Source organism: Oryx dammah, unplaced genomic scaffold (assembly GCF_014754425.2).
Source record: "Oryx dammah isolate SB20612 unplaced genomic scaffold, SCBI_Odam_1.1 HiC_scaffold_28, whole genome shotgun sequence".
Lineage (NCBI taxonomy): Eukaryota > Metazoa > Chordata > Mammalia > Artiodactyla > Bovidae > Oryx > Oryx dammah.
This window is the reverse complement of record NW_024070212.1, coordinates 39,956,728-39,975,209: the sequence shown is the minus strand read 5'-3', so window position 1 is coordinate 39,975,209 and position 18,482 is coordinate 39,956,728. Positions and strand designations below refer to the sequence as shown.

General features: G+C 34.9%; 1 protein-coding gene across 2 annotated transcripts in view; it reads right to left on the bottom strand.

Moving 5' to 3' along the window:
* Positions 1–708: 708 nt before the first annotated feature.
* Positions 709–18,482, bottom strand: part of OLFM3 (olfactomedin 3) — a 231,194-nt gene continuing 213,420 nt past the window's right edge. For both annotated transcript variants that reach the window (XM_040232201.1, XM_040232202.1), the window contains exons 5-6: positions 5,451–5,557; positions 709–4,321 (exon numbers count right to left, since the gene is read on the bottom strand). In XM_040232201.1, the coding sequence (XP_040088135.1) occupies positions 3,644–4,321; positions 5,451–5,557 (785 nt within the window). In that variant the 3' untranslated portion in view covers positions 709–3,643. The remainder of the gene's footprint in view (positions 4,322–5,450; positions 5,558–18,482) is intronic.

Here is an 18,482-nt window from a genome sequence, read left to right as displayed (position 1 = left end):
CAGAACATATCTTATTAAGCTCAGGACCTTTTCTGAAGAGTCATTGATTATGATAAACTATCAGCTAAGAGATTTATGCTGATCTTACTCAATTTTAGAAACAACTCATTCCATGATCTAGATTTTAGTGTGGAGACAGCCCACTAAGCTGAATGATATGCAGTGTCTCTGAGCCTTTCCAGAAATGATTGTTTGTAGCTATGAGAAGTCAGAGATTAAGGCTTTGTGTCATTCTACAGTATCTAAGTTTTGATTACTGTTCCTTGCATATTGTGCTAGGTAGACCACTTTATAATAGCTTTTCTCATGGTCTACTTATCATGTGATGATGGAGAGGAAAAATATGCTTTATCTATAAACTGACATTATTTTATATTGTCATATAAGAACTTAGATTGTACATTAGTAAAGTACATAATCATACTTACCTTGTCAAGTTAGCAAGATGCCATTTTTAAAATTTTATTTATTTTTAATTGAAGGATAATTGCTTTACAGTATTATGTTGGTTTCTACCAAAAGGGTGCCATTTTTTATTCTTTTTTAAAGTGCACATATTTCTAGAAGGCTTGGCTTTTAGAAACTATACAGTATTGATGATTTTTCGTATTTGTTCTAACTTGAAGTGATACTTTTAATTTTGCTGACAGTTGCATTCAGATTTAGCTTTTTCAGAAAAAAATTGATAATCCTGAGTGCTAAGGAGACCAGATAGGGTTTTTAAAAAACCTGTTTAAGTAGAATAAACCTAAGGAATTATTACATGTAAAATTTACCTTAGTAGAAAAGCAACTGGTTTCATTTGTTGATGAATGTAAGTACAATTTTATATTTATGCTTTTAAAATAATTCTTCTGTTTGAAAGACTTGTACTTTTGATGGTACTTTCAGATCTGAAGACTATTTTCTTGATAGTACTAAAAATCGATTTTATGAAAATAAGATTTCATCAGAGAAAATACTATGAATTATAAAGATGAAATATATAAATATGGTAATAGGAACCACAGATAGAGATTTTGAGTTCATGATAAATCTTATCACAACCTTATCATTATATGAAATGTTGCATAGGGACACTTATTATTTTCTTTTTCTTTTTCTTTCTCTAACACACTGTCATTTTCTGAATGCATAGATATAAGTGCATGTGCAAGTAGTAAGTATTATGATTCAAGTACCACAAAAACAAATGTCACACAAACACAGTCAGACCATGATCATGTTATTATTTAAATGACAGAGAGGTTTGTTAATGATCTGGTTAATTCAGAAAAATACCAGTTATACAGTTCACTTAGAATTAAAACTTTCTGAGCTTGGATTTCTTTACTGATTGAATAACAAGTATGATTTTAAAATAGTCAATGTTTCCCTCATAAATTTTATTTGTTGGACATTTAAAAAAAAACAGTGATTAGAGTAAGTTCTTATTTATTTCAGGCACAAACTGATAATTTATTAAGAAAACACTTTTAAACTGTGTTTAATGCAAATCACACTTTTAAACCTATATTACCCCCATTGTAGTGACAGTAGTAAAATCTGTGCTTGCTCTAGCAGCACATACACTATAATTGGATATGGTGATGAACTCTGCCATAGAAAACAATAAAGTGCTTTACAAGCCATACATCTCACAAAAAAGCTGTGAACATCCAGGTTTTGAATTTACATGATATCATATTACATTATTTCTTTGAAAGTAATGGAGACCCAGATATCCACCAGAGGCCGCCTACTAAAAATTCATTCATTTCTGAAATTGACTTTCTTCATACAAACTCTTGATGTACAAAATATTGGCTTAATATTTTTGTAGTGTGTGTACAATGACAAGTGAGTCCCCTAAATTTTCTAACTCTCAAAAGCAGAGGAGAACATATGTAAATGTTTCAAAGAGAAGACAGCATTGCAAAAGAACACAGAATGGTCATTAAATCATGCTAATATATTTTTGTAGGTTAAAAAAAAGAAATTGTTAAATTTTAACAATTTCAAGATTGAGTTTTTCATCCTAAAATTTTGATGGAAAGATATTTGAGAATGATATTTTACTTGTGACATTTGAAATGAATTACTCTTAAGAATTATTTCTTTATACAATGCCTTATCTGATTTATTATATCCTTACTTTACAAAGGAAATGATGATATTATGTATATGTGAAACTAAACATTTACAACAATTTAAGTTATATATTGTTTATTATAGAATATACTTTTTAAATTGTAAAACCAACCCATACTGGTTTCCATAAAACTGCCTTAAGTATGTAGAAAGTACATCCAAACACAGTGACATGTTTCATATATATTGATTATGTTTTTGGTGTTATTAACATAAGATATTATTAAAGCTCTGTTTTTTTGATTACACCACTTCTGCACACAATGAATCAGGGCAACAAGGGGTTGTCTTCCCATCTTGTGTTCTGAATTGATTATTTAAACATTTAAACCACTTGGGCAACTCCCGTTTTCCCACAGTTTTCTTTTGTACAAATCTTCCCAACAGCTCTTCAGAATTTGTAAGTCTAGATGACATTACAGAAATTTAATTTTAAGAGTTTTCATATGTGCTTCATGTACTTTTAGAATCCTTACATAAGGAGTTAATTATTGCCAGTTGTATGTAAAATTTAAGTTAAAACATTAATATACTTAATTATATAAGAACAAAATTTGAATGTGTAATAAATGAGTAAAGTCAAGTCCAGTTGTGACCAAGCTGCATCTTTGCAAGCAACTATATGGGTTGCTTCCAGTGGAGTGAACAGAGTAGCTCATCCTTACTGAATCAGTTTTAGGATTCCATGTCAGTGATCCAATAAACTTGGGGTAAAATAAAGAATCTAGGTAAGAGATCTGGCTTGATTCTCTTTTTAGGTTATAATGCTTATGTAAAGGAGTAGGTTGAGAAGATACTTCTTTCTTGACCACTCTTGAAAAGTGACCCATAATGATTACTGAGATTAAACTTCAGTGTATTTTATAAAAAATATTACTTACTTTCACAGAAGTGAAGAGATACAATTGCACAATGGTGGTTACAATGGTAGAAATACGTATTGCCAATAAAGTGTTAGCAAGAGATTTAAAAATGACTGTACAGCACCGCATCAGAGAATCGTATAACAGCAAAATGATTAATATTATTTTCTCATATAAATAAGATCTTTAAATCTGTTTTAGAAATAAATGAGGGGAAAGTGTTTTTTCCCCTAATTGCTACCAAAATATTTTCTGATGTGGAGCAAAACACAGTAAAAAATGACAGGTTAAAAAAAAAAAAAAGACATTCATGCATTTAAGCCACCATTAATCTCTGACTCTAATATAAGGCAGATCATTAATCTTTTGTAAAAGTATGACTTAAAAAAAAAAAAGTATGACTTTAGCCACTTAAGCTCTTTTAGTGCTTTTCATGACAAGGACATGATAGGCCTTGTAAATAAAGAAGTTAAGATGTGTTTCCAACAGGTTAATTTATACAAGTTCAGATGTTTTTTGAAACACCAACTTTATAATAAAAAATGCTTTGGAGAAATGATGAAAGTTATAATAAAGAGAAAACAGAAGGGGTCCTATAGAGTTGATCACAAATGACATTGTTTAGATTGATGACAACAAATTACATTTGCTTATGTGTCATCCTCAGTCTTAATGATGTGGAAAAGAGTGACATTGAATAGGACCTGGTGACCATTGTTCCAGGCATAAAGAGCTCTATCTCTTGCATTGTAGTCAAGCATGGATATGTGAAAGTATTGGTTATGAAAGGGAATGTCCGTGTACTCATATGTGGAGGTTTTGGTGGAATAGGAATAATACACCTTGGCTCCAGTTAAGTGGGAATTGGTGACATACAGTGTCCCACAGATCATGAAGGATTCCCCCGCACTTCTCTTGGGATAGCCAGTGTTCCAGCTCTTCATCACCTCCAGTGTATCTTGGTTAAGTTGGCTGATGACAATATTGCCTGCATTCTGGTTAGTTGCATACACAGCCCACAGCCCGATTTCATCGGCCATTAAGTCGATGTCAGAGAACCCACCCCATGTGTAAGGGTAAACGTTGTGGAAACCAGCATATTCCAGGCTTCGTTGGGCAAGCACTCTCCCCATATCAAAGCTGTATTTGATGATGATGTTACTCTGATACTTGTTAAAATAGAGTGAGCCATTGTAGACAACATGGTTAGTTCCTGCCCATTTGAAAGGGAGGTTGTATGTTCTTGATTCAGCCCCACTGACAAAGTCAGCAATTGATTTGTACTCACGGACAATTTTATTGTTGGTATAACTGTCCATGTACCAAACCTGGAAAAAAGGGGGAAAATGGAATAATTAAATTATATATGTTTTTGAGAATTCCAAAATAAAGACACTAAGAATCAGGACATATTATTATTGTCATTCTCAGGCTTTGGAACATTGTCTTTCCACTTACCTGCTACAGTGTGATAGTACTGCAGACTTTGACAAAAAACAGTGGCATGGCCTACATGGAAAGGAACAATGTACTGCCTTGAAATTGATTTGCTTTTTTGTCCTTTCTTTTTTTGTTGTTTTAAAATTTTTTGATCATTTGGTGCTTATCACTGAGTGAACCATATATCAATACCAAACACATCACTTTGTTCATTTACCTGATCAACTTGATTAGTGATAAATGCAAAAATCATCACATTTGGAAAATTTATTTGTTCCACTCCTTGCTCTGAAGAATATATGGTTTAATTTTGTACATTCAACTTATTTTCCCTTTATGGACACCACAGAACTTTCAAGTAATAATTGTTCATTGGATCAGCCTATAGGTACAACTACCTTTTAATGAAATAATTTTACTAATTAAGCTACTAAACTTCACTGGATATAACTTGTTTGGATATAACTCTTGAGAATCCTAATGTATACTGAGTTCAGTGATAGATCATTAATAGACCCACGGTATGTTTCTAATATATTGATTTTCTTAATACGGATATTGCCAAATACCCTTAAAGTTTCAGCAATGTTTTCTTTAAAATTACCCCTATATTCTAGGAATATATGGCTTATTTAGTGAACTGGTTAACTCTTGAGATTTTTACTTATTCAGTGGTTGTTTTTTTTTTTTTTTTTCACTAAGGAGTAAATTATAGAAGGAGTATATGGAGAATTTTGTCCACTTATAATTAGCCTTTTAAAAGCATAAAACAGGTTTAAAACCAATAAAAATTAGGCTCACTATACTGATAAATTATAGGATAGAACATTTTACTAAAGTAAGTTTGACATATATCTGTAGATATGTTAATATTATCAAACTGAAAATATCTGCAAACAGTAAGTATAGTACTTTTCAAGTAGCAATTGATGTCCTTGAAAACAAGTGAATAGTCTAATAAACATAAAATTTAATAAAACATAATTCTAAGCAAAAGTATTTGAGGAAGCAACATACTCTGTTATTTTTCTCAGATGCTAAAGGATCTGTCATCCAAGCGCCAAATCGGGTTCCAGATGTCTTGACTGTAATTGGGCCTGTGATTTTCATCAGTTTGCCACAGGCTGAAAATAGAGTAATATAAACATGTTGGGTGAAAATGGCCAATGATTCCAACACACATATTTACACCAACAGCAAAGAAACAAATCCTAAAACAAAACAAAGAGAATTAATATCACTTATTCTAAATAAATGATCATTCATGTTGGGTGCTAAGATTTAACTATAATTTGAATCACAAGTAGTGGCTTTTCAGTGCTGTAAATCCAAAGTGTGGAGTTTTAAAATGAGAAATTATTTCTATAATCTGGACAGAAATAAATGAAGAAAGTCATTTTACCAATTCAGCTGCTGTTTCTAAGTAGTCAGAAAAGTTAAACTATCCATGGACCTGTTTACCTGATCTTTAGCTCAGCTTCCCCTCACCTGACCCTCTTTCTTCTTGCTTTCACACTTTGGACTACTTTTATAAGCCAGAAAGAATTCTATAAGCTGACTTTCAGTTTCTACTGGTAAATGAGCAGCTCCTGTGAAAGTTATTTTTATAGAATGTAATAATAACACTGTAATCACAGTCTGCCTGAATGAGGTAAAGTTTTGAAGGGTAAAGTGCCTTTAGGTCTGGTAGAGCAGCCCTAAGCTTTAGTACAAGGGAAAAAAATCTCTCAAAAATCAAGCTCTCAGACCCTGTCGTCCCATGCCATGAAAGATACAGAGCATCAGTTGATATAATAAATGATAAAAATTAATGACTTTGCTGAAAAATTATACTTTTTATCGCCCTAGTTATGAATAAAATCTTAGGAAGAGCTTAGACATCATAAGTGCCAAAGTCTAAATGAAAAAGGAGCCCAGGCATTTTGTGAATTTTTTTAACAGCAAAATTTAAAAGTAATTTATCATACACATTCTGAGTGTCTATCAATGTTGACTTTGGTCTAAACAAAGAAATATTTCCTATTATTTATACTACTTTTTCCTTTCTGTTATTTTTTTTCCACTTAAAAAATTGTTCTATATGGCCCATGCTGCTTATCCACTTCTGCCTGTCCTTAGAATTGATAAAATTCTCCTTAGTACCTGTTGGTTCCTGTGTGTTTGGAAAGAAAAGGACATTTCCCGAAAGCAAATAAAGGGCAAAACTAATTGTAGCTTAGGGCTTATCTTGGCTAATTTTTTCCTATGTGTGTTAATCATAAGAATAATTTATAACTGGCAGAATAGTAAGGATGCAGCTAGAAAGATGATAAATGATAACATTATATTTTATTCCATTCCTTCATTGATAGCTACACAGTAAGTAATCTCCAGCTTTTTATAAAGTCTAAGCTGAAGATATTTCTTCTTCTTTTTTTTTTTTTTTGAGAAAACTAGATGTGATAGCATCTTTGTACATTTTATATAAGTGAGTTACTTTATAATTTCCCAAGACTAGATAAACTGAGCCAATCAGAAGTTGAGTGGCATTATTTATACTGAATAGCAAGATGTTGGTTAAACCTATTAGCTCAAGTTGGTATAAACTCATGAACAGTATGTGAGTAAAACATATCAGTTTGAACTAGAAAAAGGTAAATATATGGTGGGTTATGCTTAGTCATGTCTGACTCTTTGCAACCCCATGGACCATAGCCGGCCAGGCTCCTCTGTCCATGACATTTTCCAGTCAAGAATACTAGAGAGGGTTGTCATCTCCTACTCCAGGGGATCTTCCTGACCAAGGGAATGAACTCAGGTCTCCTGCATTGCAGGCAGATTCTTTACCATGGCACCATGTGGGAAGCCCCAAATGTATCCTGAAAGAGTACAAGTTGAATGTATTCTCTAAATGCACTCAATAAGTGAAAGCTATATAATCTTTAATGGTGGCTTACATAAATATTTGTAAATGCACAGATGATAAAAGTGCATGAAAATTTAAAGTATATGTATGTTGAGATAGATAGAAAGACATCCTTTTTACTAACAAAACACCACAAAGTAAAATATGTGGCTTCCTCCTTAAGTGTGAACAATAAATTATTTCATTGAACAAAATATAAATATCAAATGTAGGTGAAATATGAAAAGTAACTGACATAGATAATAGTGCTTTTATTGCCTTTATTTTGCATGATCTCATCAAAATGATGGTAAAGAAGTTAAATGTGGGGGCGGGGGTCAAAGCAAAGAGAATGGTACAAAAACAGTGAGAGGAGAAGAAATTTTTAACAAATTTCTGGAAGGCAGAAAGTGATGGAGAATGGTAATTAATTAAAGGTGTAGGATTAAATGAGATGCAATCATGTCTATGCAAAGGAGATAAGATCTGAGGATGGAGCTGCTCTGCTTTGAAGAAAAGTAAGGGACTCAGCATCTAAGAACACTGAAAATGGCAGTGCAGGAAGATCCTGATCTCGCCTTCTTCCATGGATACAGCAAATCTGCAACTACATATGGAATAGTTCCAATGGAGTATTATTCCCTTGGAAAGGGATCTGAAAGCTGAATGAACAGAGCCTCCACAACAAAGGGTAAGAGGATAGCACTGAGATGGGTAGAAGAGGCAGAGGTGGGCCTCTTGACAAGAGAAAAACAAAGCACCAGATTAAAAAGTTCATGGACCATAGGTGAAGAGGATCCACTTCCTGATCTTTAAGCATCTTCTGGAGATGTGTAAAGCAATTGGGATACTACCTGTGGACTGAGACACCAGTGGGAGCAATTTTGCAATCTCAGGCCACCTTGCTGAGGCCAATGCTGGTGGTTGCCATTTTGACATTCTTCCTCTAACCTGTTAGTGCCAGTGGGTGCAGAGGAGGTGACTGTTGGTTTTCATTCTAGCCATACACATACAATATTGAATTATGATTTAAAAAGTTAATATAGTTGCAAAAACTTAAAAGTGGATATTAAAAAAGCAAAAGTCACATTTATATACTGCCTATTGAAAAATCATTCCCAGATTTTTATTTGCCATGCTTCCTTGCAGGTCTAGGAGGTAGCTGGAAATTGCAGATACAAATAGTCTCCAGAATTGGAAGCTGTGAATCCTCTGCATTTTAATTTGATTTCAGTACTGTAAGCACTAGATTGAAATCATGTTCTCTAAACTTCTTGCTCTATTTTACAATTAATAATGCAATCTCTCTCTCTACAGTTTTTTTTAATCTTAAAAAGGTAAAATCCATATTATGAATTTTAACATTCATCAGTCACTTCATATAGGTGTTAAGATAAGCTAGTAAGTGATAACATTGCTTAATACATTTGCAGGAGCTGTACTAAAAGGTACTGATCATGTGATTTCACTAGAATTGTTTTTTGTTTCAGAATAGTAAGTGATGATGACTTTGGAAGAATATGCAGCTACTGAATATCTATTCTCTATAGAAGGAATAATTAGATTAAAATGTCTTAAAAATATCTTTCAAAGGTGAGTAACATTATATGATCTTAAAAAAGAAGATACAAAGAATCTCAGATGCCAGTTTAAATTAGTTCTGGAGATAGACCAATATAATGTATCAAATATGAAACATAAATGTAAGATAATCTTCATCCCCACAAAACTTTATACCCAGAGGAAATGACCAAATGGTAACATGATCAGTAATAAATTACGATGATGTCAGACTGTTTTGATGCTGAAAGTGAATAGAGATTTTGTAGTTACAAAGCTTAATATAACATTTTAGATGGACAGACCATAAAGTTAAACCTCAAACTGGGGTTTTTAGCCTGTCTTCTCAGCAAAATTGACCTGGTTGCCGTAGGTGGCCTCCAGTGCCTGAAGACTGAAATATCGCTTGGACAAAGCAAGAGGATGCCAAGCTCATATTTCCTTCAGTCATATGCATACTTTAGATGTTAAGTTGTTTTCTGGGCTTACTGCTTTTTGGGACTAGGATTCTCACCATGAATCTTATGAATCAACATTTCTAGAAACTGATAACACTTCGGTGGTTTGGGGTATCTTGGTTTCTGAAGCATTTGGCTCTACCCCAGCATTGTATCTATATGGCAAAGAGATACTGCTAAGCCTTATACTGTTTAGACCAGGAATTAAGAAAGAAATTACCCCAGAGGTTAAAAGCTTCTAAACCTCAACTAAAAATGACTTTGCTTTCCTCTTGCAGCAGTAGGATTTTTCTCTGAAATATGATAGAGGGTGAAATAAATAGTTATGATTTAAATGTGAAATAAGTATTTTTAAACAACCATTTACTGAGAATTTACTATGTACCAGGACTGTGCTAGATACTGAGGGTATAAGGTGAACAGGAAGACAAAATAGGTTCATAGGTTCTAGCTTCTCAAAATATGATTGTTTACATGCTATCCTTTCTGCTCCTCTTCTTTTCCTTTTTTGAATTCCACTGGCAAGAAAGTTAAGTAGAATTTATCAGAGCAAAACTATTTGGAGAAAAAAAGATGCAGCATTGAGTGCACTAAATATCTGTTGATGATAAATAAAATTTATAGAAATTCAGCCCTGGGTACTGAACTATATAATAACACTTCTTTCATTAACACAGGCTTCTTAGATACTAGAAATTTATCTCATTTTAAGCCACCTTTACCTGTACTCTTCTTCAGAACATACCCATGAATGGTCAAACATAGAAACAAGCAGATTCAACTAATCTCCTATGTTTTGTTTTCTGTAAAAAATGAAGGTGAGAGTCTTGAAAGGATAAGTTTAATGGAGTTATATTTCTTATTATGTCTAACAACACTTGATAAGGGTAGTGGTCTTATCTGTGTGAAAGTAACATACCTATTATCTAGTAAATCAATATAAATTTACAAACATTTAACTCTGGGAGATTTCAGTGAATAGGTTTATAAGTTAGATGAAAAGCATTTTCAAAATATGCCTGTGAAACTGTGTTAGCTCTGGTTCCAAATAAAAATGTTTTGTATCTAATCTGGCCAGGGAAGATCCTATAAACCCTTAAGAACTTTGTGTTTTGTGTACTTTGATTTTTCTCTGTATATCTTTCTGGTACCATTGTCTTTGTCTTTCTGGTACCATTCGGAATTTGAGCTCAGCTCACCACAAGTTTTAATCCCAAAGTGACAGCCTTTCAGTAAACCAGTTTTTGTAGTATTAATGTAAAAAGTACACTTGAAGAATTCACTTTTGTTTTGTTGAACAAATCTAGTGGAGGTGATGGAATTCCAGTTGAGCTATTCCAAATCCTAAAAGATAATGCTGTGAAAGTGCTGCACGCATATGCCAGCAAATCTGGAAAATTCAGCAGTGGCCACAGAACTGGAAAAGGTGTTTTCATCCCAGTCTCAAAGAAAGGCAATCAAAAAGAATTCTCAAACAACCACACAATTGCACTCTTCTCACAGGCTAGCAAAGTAATGCTCAAAATTCTCCAAGCCAGGCTTCAACAGTATGTGAACCATGAACTTCCAGAATTTCAAGCTGGATTTAGAAAAAGCAGAGGAACCAGAGATCAAATTGCCAACATCCATTGGATCATTGAAAAAGCAAGAGAGTTCCAGATGCCAAAGCCTTTGACTATGTGGATCACAAAAAAACTATGGAAAATTCTTCAAGAGATGGGAATACCAGAGCTCCTTACTGCCTCCTGAGAAATCTGTATGCAGGTCAAGAAGCAACAGTTAGAACTAGACATGAAACAACAGACTGGTTCCAAATTGGGAAAAGAATATGTCAAGGCTGTATATTGTCACCCTGCTTATTTGACTTATATGCAGAGTACATCATGCGAAATGCTGGGCTGGATGAATCACAAGCTGGAATCAAGATTGCCTTGCCGGGAGAAATATCAATAACCTCAGATATGCAGATGACACCATACTTATTGCAGAAAGTGAAGAAGAACTAAAGAGCCTCTTGAAAGTGAAAGAGGAGAGTCAAAAAGCTGGCTTAAAACTCAACATTCAGAAAACTAAGATCATGGCATCTTGTCCCATTACTCCATGGCAAATAGATGGGGAAACAGTGACAGACTTTATTTGGTGGGGCTCAAAAATTACCACATATGGTGACTGCATCCATGGAATTAAAAAACACTTACTCCTTGAAAGAAAAATTAAGACCAACCTAGACAGCATATTAAAAAGCAGAGACATTGCTTTGCCAACAAAGGTCAGTCTAGTCAAGGCTATGGTTTTTCCAGTAGTCATGTAAGGATATGAGAGTTGAACTATAAAGAAAGCTGAGCATGGAAGAATTGACACTTTTGAAATGTGGTATTGGGGAAGACTCTTCAAAGTCCCTTGGACTGCAAGGGGATCCAACCAGTCCATCCTAAAGGAAATCAGTCCTAAATATTTATTGGAAGGACTGATGCTGAAGCTGAAACTCCAATACTTTGGTCACCTAATATGAAGAACTGACTCACTGGAAAACACCCTGATGCTGGGAAAGATTGAAGTCCAGAGGACAAGGGGATGACAGAGGATGAGATGGTTGGATGGCATCACCTTCATGATAGACATGAGTCTGAGTAAGCTCTGGGAATTGGTGATGGACAGGGAAGCCTGGCATGCTGCCATTTATGGGGTTACAAAGAGTTGGACCTGAATGAGCCACTGAACTGAACTGAGAATGATGAGAAAGACAGTGATGAGAAAGACATAACCCTCTGTTCTGGTGAAGTTTACATTTTGATGGGAAGAGTGAGAAAATAAATGAAAAATAAGCAACCTAGCTAATAGATCAGATAAGAATAAATTTAGTGTATATTTAAGTAGAGTAATTTGATAAAGAGGGACAGGGGAATTGCTTTAGATGGGTGGGTAGGGAATACCTTTCAGAGAAGGTGATGTTTAATTTGGGATCTAATTGACAAGGAGGAAGCTATGGATCCTTGAAGAGAGATACGTTTAGACCGTGAATCAACTAGAGGAAGGCAGGATTCTAAAGTAATTGGAGGCATGGTTTAAGAAATCTGCCTGGATTTGAATCCTGATTTTATTACTCACTCCCTGGGGGTCTTGAACAGTTGGTAACCTCTCAGTGTCTGGTGGGTAATAGCAGTAATAATACCTAACTCAAACAGTTATTGGGAGAATTATATAAAAATATATGCCAAATGTTTTGATTAGTGTTTGATATACAGTTAATTGTCTAATAAATGTTAGCCATTATTATAGTTCAATAAATCTTAGCTATTGTTCATGCAAAGGAACTGAATTTGAATATGCTTGAGAGTTAAAAGGAAAACTGAATTAAAAATGAAGAAGGCCAGTGTATCTGGAGAAAACTTGGAAAAGTAGATGGTGAGGTTGTAGAAGTGAATAGAATAAAGCTTTGCAAAATCACAGTAAGTATTTGAATTTTATTCTAGGTGTAATGGAAAGTTATTGGAGGATTTTAACAAAATGAGAAAGTGACAAAATGTGAGTTGTATTTAAAAAAGATCACTCTAGCTATACGTAGAAAATTAATTGTAGAGGAGATATAGGTAAAGAGATCCATTGAATGTTATCACATTGGGCAGATGAGAGATAATGAAAGTGGTAATGAAGACTGGATGAAGCACAAACTGGAACCAAGATTGTTAGGAGAAATATCAATAACTTCAGATGACACAGATGACACAACTCTTATGGCAGAAAGTGAAGAACTAAAGAGTCTCTTGATGAAAGTAAGAGGAGAGTGAAAAAGTTGGCTTAAAACTTAACACTCAGAAAACTAAGATCATGGCATCTGGTCCCATCACTTCATGGCAAATAGTTGGGGAAACAGTGGAAACAGTGACAGACTTTATTTTTGGGCTCCAAAATGACTGCAGATGGTGACTGCAGCCATGAAATCAAAAGGTGCTTACTCCTTGGAAGAAAAGTTATGACCAGCCTAGACACTTTATTAAAAAGCAGAAACATTACTTTGCCAACAAAGTAATTCTAGTCAAAGCTGTTTTTTCCAGTAGTCGTGTATGGATGTGAGAGTTGGAATATAAAGAAAGCTGAGCATGGAAGAATTGATGCTTTTGAATTGAGGTGTTGGAGAAGACTCTCGAGAGTCCCTTGGACAGCAAGGAGATTCAACCAGTCCATCCTAAAGGAAATCAGTCCTGAATATTCATTGCAAGGACTGATGTTGAAGCTGAAACTCCAGTACTTGGACCACCTGATGCGAGGAACTGACTCATTGGAAAAGACCCTAATTCTGAGAAAGCTTGAAGGCAGGAGGAGAAGGGGATGACAGAGGACAAAATGGTTGGATGACATCACTGACTCAATGGAGATGAGTTTGAATAAACTCTGGATGTTGGTGATGGACAGGGAGGCCTGGCATGCTGCAATCCATCAGGTCACAAGGAGTCAGACATGACTGAGCAACTGAACTGAATGAAGATGGAGAAAAATAGATGTATTTGGGTTATAAATATTTTTTTCTTTCTTGGATAAAGTCAATGGGACCAGGCTTTGGATTAGATGTTAGAGTATGAAGTAGAAAGAGAAAGAAAATCTTAAATTGAAAAATAATTGAGATATTGACTTGTTCAGATGTTCAGATTATAGAGTCATTTACTCAGATTAAATGCTCAGCAACGAATGGGTTTAGGAACAAATCTCAAGAATACTGTATGAATTATTTTACGTTGCTTCATGGCTATTATCCTTACCAGTAGAGAGGTAGAGATGACAGTATACAAATCTAGATAGCGGACACCCTTCTGAGACAATGTTCAGAGTCTTCAGCACATTGATATTAGTGAAAGCCAGAGCCTTGAAGAGAGGGCACACACAAAGAAGGGAAAACATATAGAACAGAATTCCTGGACATCACAGTATTTATAGCACCCAGTATAGAGCTGAATAAGAAGCTACGAATGGAATAGGGAAAATAGTATAGTATTAAGAAATCCTAAAGAAGGACATGGTTTAGGAAGAATGAAGTACTGACCTCGGGGGAATACAGAGATTGTTCAGAAATAATCAAAGAAATGATCATGGAATTTGGCAGCAAGAAGTCATTCATGATTAGAAGAATCAAATGAAGAGAATGTTGAGATCAGAAGCTGAGTTAGAGTTGGTTTTGAAAAGACTGTAAACTAAAGCAGGAGCTATAAAAGATTATTTTAACTAAGAAGCAGAGAAAAGAGGGTGGAGAAATATGAGGTTGTGGGAAAATTTAGTTACTCTAACATCTTGCGCTGATGTTACTCTTATTGCTTAATAAAGATTTGTTTGCCTTTATAAATAATCTAGTAGAGAGGGAGAAACTGATAATACAAATGGAAAAATGAATTTCATAAGCAGATGACAGATGGTGATTGCAGCCATGAAATTAAAAGACGCTTACTCCTTGGAAGGAAAGTTATGACCAATCTAGACAGCATATTAAAAAGCAGAGACATTACTTTGCCAACAAAGGTCCATTTAGTCAAGACTATGGTTTTTCCAGTGGTCATGTATGGATGTGTGAGTTGGACTATAAAGAAAGCTGAGTGCAGAAGAATTGATGCTTTTGAACTGTGGTGTTGGAGAAGACTCTTGAGAGTCCTTTGGATAGTACGGCGATTCAACCAGTCCATCCTAAAGGAGATCAGTCCTGGGTGTTCATTGGAAGGACTGATGTTGAAGCTGACACTCCAATACTTTGGCCACCTGATGCGAAGAGCTGACTCATTTGAAAAGACCCTGATACTGAGAAAGATTGCGAGCAGGAGGAGAAGGGGACGACAGGGGATAAGATGGCTGGGTGGCATCACCAACTCAATGGATATGGGTTTGGGTGGACTCTGGGAGTTGGCGATAGACATGCTGCGGTTCATGGGGTCGCAAAGAGTCGGACACGACTGAGCGACTGAACTGAACACGGAACTATCTTTTTATGGTTTTGTTTTTGTTTGTCTCTCTGTTATTACTTCCACAGTTTCTCAGGAAATGTTCTTTGTGCAGTGTATTTCATCTAGGTTAGAATCGTGAGGTGAGTGACAGGAGATCGGTTTCTGAGTCATAATATTAAATCATCATATAATATTGGATAATGTACTTATTCTCTAGGATGGAGTTTTCTCATCTCTGAGATGTAAGTTCTGAAGCTTAACATTTTGTTACTCTAAGGGGACATGTAATGGATAGAAGCTTCTCTTAGAAATAGTTATTAGATTCCTAAGCCAAAGTTCATCTTGTCAAGTGAAATTAATAACTTAGAATTGCAGGAATGTATAAAAACTGGGCACTTCTTTAGTTATAATTTGTAGTAGTATTAAGTAAACACAGGTATTCTCATTCTGACTGAGCACAGAAGTTACAAAGTAAAATAAAAAATAAAAGTCATTTCTGTTTCTTGATTCCCTCAAACTGGCTTTTGCTCAAATAAACATTATTTTTCCTACTTTTCTCTCACTTCCTAAGAGGACAAAGGAGGCCAGACAGAAAGGATAATTTTCCCAAATGCCTGAAAGATAAATGTTCCTGCAAAAATGATTGGCATAAAAGGAAGTTAGAAGTCTTGCTTCATTGATTCTCCCCTGCTGTGCTCTTTTGTTTGCTGTGGGACACATGAAAATATTAACATTTTATAGTGTTCTACATATGCACAGTTGTATATTCAGAAAATATACTGAATGTGTAGTTGAAAAAAGTAGCCATTTTAATACTCTGAGGATTTTGAGACATTAATTTTTTTATGATCAGTTGCAATGTATATTTATCAGTAAGTAGTTCAGGAAAAGATATCATTTGGGATTCCACAGGAAGATCAGTTGTTTGGATCAATGAAGCATAAAAACCATCTGTCTTTTTGTTTATTTCTTTAATATATAATTGTACTTTGTAATATCCTGGACTAGTAGCTAAGGCTTTGAATCCTAAGGCCATGACCATATAAATAAATGAAGTGGCAAATATGTTTATGACTGAATGTTATTTCTTTTTACTTAAGGCTGTTGGAAAACTCATGTAGCAAGAAGTAGATATGATTTGATCTTTGAAGTCTGTTTATTAAAGCTGCTTAGGTTTGTCTCCATCATATAGGATAGTAAAATCTGTTTATATTATTTAACCTTTTATTTACATGTCTAATCTCACCAACTGTGCTGCTGAAGGAAAGTTGGGGGATAAGAATGGACATATAGATGCTGTATTGCATGGCTTAGAATGAGTTTTCAGTGGGTGTCTGGTAAATGCGATCAAGAATAATGTGTCTAAATACCTCCACTATCCAAAATTAACAGAATTTTACTCTTAAATTATTTTAAAAACTGCCTGAACTTTTTCTGAGCTAAAGCTTATATTATGCATGCATCTTTAAGGAGAAACTGATTTAATATCCAAACTAAATGGAGTAGAATTGTATCCTGAAAACCAGTAATTTGGCAATTCACGCTTGCCTCTGAAAAAAACAGGTTTTATATTGTTAAAAGGCTTATAATTTAGTTGCAATCTAGAAAAATGTAGGACATAGAAAAGAAAGATAAATAATAAACAATTTATGGTAGAACAAAGTATATAAAGTACTCCCAAAATGTCCTAAAATCACTAGGACCTCAGGGTTCCAGAATAATGAATTATCAAGTTCATGGACACTAGAGAAGTAGCATTTTATATTGTAATTTTGAATTTTAGGAAGAATCAGTTCAGTTCAGTCACTCATTCAAGTCCGACTCTTTGCAACCCCATGGACAGCAGCATGCCAGGCTTCCCAATCCATCACCAATTCCCAGAGTTTACTCAAACTCATGTCCTTTGAGTCCTTGATGCCATCCAACAATCTCATCCTCTGTCATCCCCATCTCCTCCCACCTTCAAATTTCCCAGCATCAGGGTCTTTTCCAGTGAGTCAGTTCTTTGCATCAGGTAGCCCAAGTATTGGAGTTTGAGCTTCAGCATCAGTCCTTCCAATGAATATTCAGGACTGATTTCCTTTAGGATAGACTGGTTGGATCTCCCTGCAGTCCAAAGGACTCTTAAAAGTCTTTGCCAACACCACAGTTAAAAAGCATTAGTTCTTCGGTACACACTTTCTTTGTAGTCCAACTCTCACATCCATACATGACTACTGGAAAAACTGTAGCTTTGACTATACAGACCTTGGTTGACAAAGTAATGTCTCTGCTTTTTAATATACTGTCTAGGTTGGTCAGCTTTTCTTCCAAGGAGGAAACATCTTTTAATTTCATGGCTGCAGTTACCATCTGCAGTGATTTTGGAGCCCCCCACCACCACCAAGGTAAAATCTCTCACTGTTTCCATTGTTTCCCTGTCTATTTGCCATGAAGTGATGGGACCGGATGTGATGATTTTAGTTTTCTGAATGTTGAGTTTTAAGCCAAGTTTTTCACTCTTTCACTTAGGAAGAATAGGACTTAGGAAGTGCTGTTCTTCAAAGTGAAAAGTGCTATTCTTCACTTAGGAAGAATAGGACTCCTTAATAAATGTGAGAGTGAAAGTGAAATCACTCAGTCATGTCCGACTCCTTGCGACCCCATTGGGCTGTAGCCTATCAGGCTCCTCCGTCCATTGGATTTTCCAGGCAAGAGTACTGGAGTGGATCACCATTTCCTTCTCCAGGGAATCTTCCCGACCCAGGGCTCAAACCAGGATCTCCCACACTGTAGGCAGACGCTTTACTGTCTGAGCCACCAGAGAAGTTCTCAATTTAATTTGAGGAGGTATTCTTATAAATTTCTTCCATTAAATCTGCAAGTTAAATCTCAGGCACACAGTTTGACTTTTCTGTTAATTCTTCCTTTCACTGAGATTTTTACTATCTTTTGCTTTAGGTGATAAGTAGAGCCAAATATCAGGTATTCTGAATGAAATACTGCATTGCTCTTAAAAGAACAGATTGCAACAAAACCAAGACTAAAAAAAAGGTTGTATTTTTGTTGTCTTTTTCCCCCCAAAATAGTATTTTATAGTTGACGTACACTGATTTATTTCTTGAAAGCAACATAAAGCTTTTTATTTTAAAAATAGTATTTGCTCTCAGAGCCTCTATAGACACTAATTTTTACCTATTATGTTTCAGATATTTTATCATACTCTATATAGATTCAACTGAAA